Consider the following 7,912-nt stretch of genomic DNA (forward strand, 5'->3'; position numbering starts at 1 on the left):
ACCCCCCCCTCCACCACCATATTACTCCCCCTCTCCAAAGATTGAGTACAAATCTCCACCTCCACCATATATATACACTTCTCCACCACCTCCATCATATTACTCGCCAGCCCCAAAGGTGGAGTATAAGTCTCCTCCACCCCCGTATGTCTACACATCTCCACCTCCACCGCCATATTACTCTCCTTCTCCGAAGACTGAGTACAAATCTCCACCCCCACCATATGTATACACTTCTCCACCACCTCCACCGTACTATTCGCCAGCCCCAAAGGTCGAGTACAAGTCTCCTCCACCCCCATATGTCTACACTTCTCCACCTCCTCCACCATATTATACTCCTTCTCCAAAGACTGAGTACAAATCTCCACCTCCACCATATGTATATACTTCTCCACCACCTCCACCATACTATTCGCCAGCCCCAAAGGTTGAGTACAAGTCCCCTCCACCCACATACGTGTACACGTCTCCACCTCCACCACCATATTACTCCCCCTCTCCAAAGATTGAGTACAAATCTCCACCTCCACCATATCTTTACACTTCTCCACCACCTCCATCATACTACTCGCCAGCCCCAAAGGTGGAGTATAAGTCTCCTCCACCCCCTTATGTCTACACATCTCCACCTCCACCGCCATATTACTCTCCTTCTCCGAAGACTGAATACAAATCTCCACCCCCACCATATGTATACACTTCTCCACCACCTCCACCGTACTATTCGCCAGCCCCTAAGGTCGAGTATAAGTCTCCTCCACCCCCATACGTGTACACATCTCCACCTCCACCGCCATATTACTCACCATCTCCAAAGGGTGAGTACAAATCTCCCCCTCCACCATATGTATACACTTCTCCACCACCTCCACCGTACTATTCACTAGTCCCTAAGGCCGAGTACAAGTCTCCTCCACCCTCATACGTCAACACATCTCCACCTCCACCACCATATTACTCTCCTTCTCCAAAGACTGAATATAAATCTCCTACGCCTTCATACTACTAAAGTCCATTGAATTCAGTGAACATATGATCGCTTGGATTCCACTCAATATCTAAGTACTATTCTTCAAAATTCTTCTTAATTCTTATGAATTATAAATTGCATTGGTCGAATTATCAGTTTGCTTCAGACTTTGTATGATTACCTTTTAAATTTTTGATGTCTAAAGTCTATATGCTTTGTTGTTATTCGCCTTTGGTATTCTTCAATTTGATGTCTTGAATAACTATGTAATCGTCATGTTCACGGGTTTCATGTACTTCACGATTATTGATGCAATGAGAAGGTGGTTTTATTAAGTTAATGGTGTGTTATCTTTTCAATATCTTCACCCTATTACATTTTACATACAATTTGTGGAACTTGCATTGTAAAATATAATATGAAGCCATTGTATGTTATACGCACTCAGATATACATTCTATACGATAAACTAGGTGATTAGTTTCGTTCTAAAACCCTAACTAATATGTAACAAAAACCAGCACCCAAACCTCAAAATAGATCGTCTCTAACCCTTGTTAGACTCAACTTAGGAACTCTACTCAACAACGAATGTGTGTTAGAAATAATGAGTATGGATATGAATACAGCGAGAAAGATAACCAAAACAACAGAATCGAAAAACAAAAACAATAGAACCCGGATATGATCTTCTAGGCGTGATCCCACTTTCCTACTCTCCCCGCCGAGCAAAGGAGAAATCCGAGAATACGTTTAGAGATAAAAAGAAGATCAGCAACGGTTGATTTGCTCGTCAAAAGTTGTCCTAAACAGAAAAACCCGGGAATAGAATGAACAAGAAAAGATGGAGAAGAGTTTGCAAAATTCTTCACCAAAAATGGCTCCCAAATCTCTCAAAAATCGATTAGATTTCATATATATCATGTTAAGATATCTAGGAATGTTTTTTTAACACTCCAAAAGTCAAAAGGTGAAAAGACATCAGAAGTTTTTTCCGAATAGTCGCGATTTTCCGTTCATTTTGAACAACTCAGAAAAAATTATGCGGTCGCTCATTTTTCCGAGCGGCCGCTCATTTTTTCCAGTTTTATTCATCAGGAAAAACAAGCTACCTGCCATATCTTCCGACTAATCCATAACACTTAACCAATTCACACACGTCTTTTACAAGCATTTTACTCCTCCACCATACTTGTAATACGCGTGAACCATGAATCCTTTGAGAGATTTTAAAATCCACCAATCTTAGAGTAGATTGTCTATGGAAACCAGACGACAATCCGTCATTCTCACAACTTCATGCATAAATTAAAGTGTCTTTCGATTGAACTTCCACTTTGTGTAATGTACAACAATACACTCGAATTACATAGGTGTCGAAACGATTGAACCTAGTAATCCTAATTGAGTTACCAAGTACAAAACTCACAAAAAAATCAATACAAGTTTTTCTGTAAACACTTGACACTATAATGACCATGCATCAATATCCATTTACAAGCACGGATGTTGAGCTACCAATATATTGAAGCGCCCTCATTTCATACTTGTATAGGTGAATCCTTTTGGAAATCATGTCCTGTAACTCGACACTTTGTCAAAGGATTCATTAAGCAAATACAACCTCTTTACGTTGCATACCTAGATGCTTACCTCGGGATGATTTAATTCAAAGCATCTACAATCACATAGTAAATGATTTAACTCATTGAACTCAAGATCTAACATTGTACTAGACGTTGAGTTGAGATTCCTTTACTTGCGATTCATTAAACCGACTCAAGTCCCATCCCTTGTGACATTTTGTGTACCATGTCCATTGGCAAGCTTTTTGTCAAAGCATCCGCCAAATTTTGTTTGGTGCGCACAAAATCTACCATTATGGCACCGTCTTTTATAAGACGTCAATCGTAGCTATGTCTTAACCCGATGTGTCTAGACTTTCCATTGTAAACATGGCTATATGCCTTAACCAACATCACAACACTATCACAATAGGCGATACCGGTTTAGGCCATAACGGTATTTCGAATACCAAATTTCTTGGCATTCTGCTTCTTTCCCAGCAGTCGCAAAGGCTATAAATTCCGACGCCATGGTCGAATTCTAAATGCAAGTTTGTTTCTTGGAAGCCCAAGAAACTGCCGCTCCACCTAAAAGATAAAGCCATCCACTCACTGAGGCATAATCCTCTTCACTTGAGTTCCAACTCGCATCGGTATATCCTTCTAACACTGAAGGTTGACCTGTGTAGCATAAACCATAATCAATTGTCTTTTTCAAGTACCGAATTACTCTCCGTACAACATTCCAGTGATGTACGCTCGGGTTACTCGTGTATCTACTCAACTTCCCAACCGCATATGCTATGTCGGGTCGAGTGCTAGTCATAGCATACATCAAGCATCCTATAACACTAGCATACTTGAGTTGAGCTACCGGTTCCCCATTTTTAGGTGCTAACTTAACGCTACAATCCATCGGAGTAGAAACTGGAGGGCTTTCAGTCATATCAAATCGTTTTAATACTTTCTCCACGTAATGCAACTGAGATAGTGTTATCGAACTTTGATCCCGTTTTATCCTAATGCCTAGGATAACGTCAGCCTTTCCTAAGTCTTTCATCGAAAACTTCGATGACAAGAAGTTTTTGGTCTTCTCGACTTGCTCTAATTCTGTACCGAATATGAGCATGTCATCCACGTACTATATATGCACTTGTCTGATTGATTCAGACGAAAACCGTTAGCCAAAACGACGTCATCAAACTTTTGATGCCATTGTTTGGGTGCTTGTTTCAACCCATACAATGATTTGACTAGCTTGCACACTTTGTGTGCTTGTCCCAATAGTATAAAACCTTCCGGTTACTTCATATACACCTCCTCTTCTAGATTACCATTCAAAAATATCGTTTTGACATCCATTTGGTGGATCACAAGATTGTTTATTGTTGCAAGAGCGATCAACAATCTTTATCGTAGCTATTCTAGCTACCGGTGCATACGTATCAAAGAAATTGATACCCTCTTTTTGTCTAAAGCTTTGAGCTACTAAACGAGCCTTGAACTTATCGATTGTTCCATCGATTCTCATATTCTTTTTGAAGATCCACTTGCAACCAATCGGTTTACAACGTGGAGTCCATCTCATCATTTATCGCTGCTTTCCAAAATGCGACATCTTGCGATCTCATCGCTTCATCAAAAATCCTAGGATCTCCCTCGATATTATAAACATAAGCGAGTTGAGTCACGATTGACTCATTAGTACCTTCTACTAGGTATATGTGAAAGTCCGAACCAAAGGTTTTTTATTTCCTTATACGCTTACCTCTACGAGGTTCACGTTGTCTGTCATCGTTATCGACTACTCGATCACTTGAGCTCGATATAGCTCGAAGTTGTCTTTCAACCGAAGAAAAATGACTCTCATCGAATAATGCATCTCTCGATTCTATAAGGGTATATAATCATTCTGTTTTATAACATAGAGCCTATAGGCCTTGCTATGAGAAGCATAGACTATAAAGATACACTCGATTCCTCGTTCACCTAAAGTTTTCCGTTTTGGTTCCGACACTTTTACTATTGTCCGACAACCCCAAACTCGAAAATATTTTATTCTTTTTCGAGAGAACTCGATTAAGAATATAGCAAGCCGTTAACATGGCTTCTCCCCAAAACCCCTCGCTTAATCTCGAGAAATAAATCATGGAATTCACCATTTCTTTCAACACCATATTCTTTCTTTCCGCTACACCGTTTTGGTGGGGTGTATACGGAGTGGTCGTCTCATGAATCACGCCTACGGATTCAATGTACATCGGATCATAATATTCTTCTCCCCTGTCGGTTCTAAGCTTCTTGAGCTTAACCCCGAGTTGTATTTCAACCTCGGATTTGTAGACCCTAAACCTATTCAAAGCTTCGTCTTTGGAATGAAACAAGTAAACGTAGCAAAACCTAGTTGAATCCTCAATAAATGTAACTACATACTTTTTATTTCCTAAAGACGGTGTACAATGGAAATCACATAAATCGCTATGCACAAGTTCTAGAATATTCGAACTTCTTTCTACATTTGGAAATGACCACTACAAAAAAACAGCAAAATGGTGACGCAACTTTTGCGTCACCCTTTTATATTTTTGCGTCACCCTTTTCAAAAGGTGACGCAATAGTGACGCAACAAAAAACGTCACCATTCACACCATAACCAATTAAGATTTCGTCATTATTGCGTCATCAAAGGGTGACGTAATAGTGACGCAATTGGGTCACCTTTTGGTGACGCTAAAAGGTGACGCAATTGCGTCACGCTAAAAGGTGACGCAATTGCGTCACTATTTAGTGACGCAAAAGTTGACGCAATTATTGCGTCACTAAAACGTATTTTGGATCCAAAAATATTTTTTTCATCCCGAATCTAATCGAATACCCTAATCCCGACCTCTACCCTCTGCTGGGTCGCACGGGATCCTCGAACACAGGTTCAAAACCGTGCTAGGATCTGGTCCGCAGGCTTACGCAGCGGAATTAGCGTTCAAAACATTTTTGAGCTCCCACGGACCAATCTTTTCTATGAATAACTTCTTGAAGAGAAAAACTAACCTTTGATTCCCAATCTGAAGGTTGGTTTGTTGATCACAACTTAGGTGTTGATGAAATCAACACCCTCTTGAGATGTCCACACACTTGGGATGGATTCCAACTCTTGGAATCTTGCTTGCTAGAGCTTGAAGAGATCAAATCTCTTATTTTGGATCCAAGAACACTCTCTTGAGCTTGAGAGAGTTTCTCCAGGTTCACCTTAGCTCTTCTGATTGCCAAGGGACGAGATAAGGTCGAGCCAAACCTTCCCCACCTGCTTCCCACTAGAGAAAAGGCGAGAAAAAGCAATTTGGAGTTTCTGACGCTTGGTCCGGGGCTGACCAACTTTTGGTCCGCCGGACCAGGCGTGTAAAACTCACGAAACAGTTTGGTCAGCCGGACCAAGAACATTGCGCTGCCGACAGTCCGAAATTTTCGCGATCCGGCGGACCAGAATCTTGGTCCGCCAGACCAGCCGTGCTCCGGACTGTGCCCACAGTCAGTCTGACCTGTCTGGTCCACCGGACCAACTTTTGGTCCGCCGGACCAGGCAGGTCCGAGCCTCGCACATCTCGGTCCGCCTGACTGGTCTGGTCCGGCTGACCAACTCTTGGTTAGCTTCGGACTAGCCAGTCATTTCGGCCAATCAGGTTCGCCTCTCCCAAGTCTGTCTGGTCCGGCTAACCAACTCTTGGTTAGCTCCGGAGCAGACCTTAAAACGAAAAAAAATCCAATTTTTCTCGTCCGATCGATCCCGTACATACATGTGCATCCCATATGTGTGTGACCCTTTAGGCTCCTCCGAATACAGTAGTAAACCCGAGATCCGATCTCGCTTTACAAATCATAAGCGGTCTCTAGCAAGACGTTATGATTACTCGTATCGAACGGAGTTAGAAGTGATCTAACCGGAAAGCCAGAGATTGCTCTAACGATGATCCTCTTTGGCTCGCGATATCATAATCGAACTTATAGTTCGATTGTTTTGTCGCAACCCGAGTAGACTGTAAGAGATAGATGACATTCATCTATAGTGCGGCCACACATTTCTACAGTCTCACTCCTACGACGGGCTCAAGCGATATCTCTCTCTTGAGAGGGACAAAGTTTCATCTTGACTATCTACTATCCATTACATGATTCGTAATGTACCCGAGCCATGCCTTTATAATCATTCGGTTAAAGACGATATTTGACGCAGTCAAAGTACATTACTCCTCACGATGGATACAATAGATATCTCAGGTATGAGGATCCAAAGTGAACCATCAAGTGAGATTCAAGTCATGGATAAAATGCAATCGACAATCTCACGCGAGTCATCTAGTCACTTGTTCCAAACAAGTACCCATGACCGTGATTTGTATCCAATACACATGATCATCACTATGATCATCCATCACGCCTCATGTTAGTCTTAATTCATCATTGCTCCCACAATGACAAGCGACTAAGGAATTTAGGATCATTCATAAGGATCCATGGATATCATTATTTATCAAATATGCAAAATAAATAATGAACAAACAATGCATTCATCCAATGAAATCATCGTATCATACATAGTTCTCATATCGTATGATCATCATAGAGCATCATAACCATCAGTCTCCCACTTGCTCTAAGTATGATCTACAATGCATCTTAGACCCATACCCCTAACATGATCCTCATGTTTTGACGAAGGGAGAGGCTTCGTCAAGGGATCGGCTGTCATCCGTCGATATCTTACATATGTGCACATCGCCTCTGTCTACGATTTCCCTTATGAGGTGAAACCGTCTGAGTATATGTTTGGATCGTTGGTGTGACCTAGGTTCCTTAGCCTGTGCTATCGCCCCATTGTTATCACAGTATAACGCAATGGGGTTCACCACGCTAGGAACAATGCCCAGGTCACCCAAAAACTTCCTGATCCAAACTGCTTCATTCGTTGCATCCGATGCGACAATGTACTCAGCCTCTGTAGTAGAATCTGCTATGGTGGCCTGTTTGGAACTTTTCCAACTAACAGTGTCCGATTGGAGACTAGCATCGGTGTAACCCTTTACAGCAAGCTCGTCTTCCCATCCACCATATATCAAGAATAAATCCTTAGTCCTTCTCAAGTACTTAAGGATATTCTTGACCGCGATCCAGTGTGACTCTCCTGGATCCGACTGGTATCTTCTCGTAATGCTTAATGTGTACGATACGTCTGATCTAATACATAACATGGCATACATGATAGATCCTATTGCTGAAGCATATGGAATCCTAACCATACGTTCTCGCTCATCACGTGTCTTAGGACACTGAGAACAATACCATGACACATCGGCAAGAGTCCTCTCTTTGACTCTTGCAT

At 41.8% G+C, this 7,912-nt stretch overlaps 1 protein-coding gene across 1 annotated transcript in view; it reads left to right on the top strand.

Moving 5' to 3' along the window:
* The window catches only part of LOC104823225 (extensin-2-like), a 23,534-nt gene extending 22,221 nt beyond the window's left edge, over positions 1-1,313 (top strand). The window contains exon 2 of the mRNA XM_010554701.1: positions 41-1,313. Coding sequence (XP_010553003.1) covers positions 41-1,012 — 972 coding nt within the window. The 3' untranslated portion in view covers positions 1,013-1,313. The remainder of the gene's footprint in view (positions 1-40) is intronic.
* Positions 1,314-7,912: the final 6,599 nt, after the last annotated feature.

Source organism: Tarenaya hassleriana, unplaced genomic scaffold, assembly GCF_000463585.1.
Source record: "Tarenaya hassleriana unplaced genomic scaffold, ASM46358v1 Cleome1, whole genome shotgun sequence".
NCBI classification, from domain to species: domain Eukaryota; kingdom Viridiplantae; phylum Streptophyta; class Magnoliopsida; order Brassicales; family Cleomaceae; genus Tarenaya; species Tarenaya hassleriana.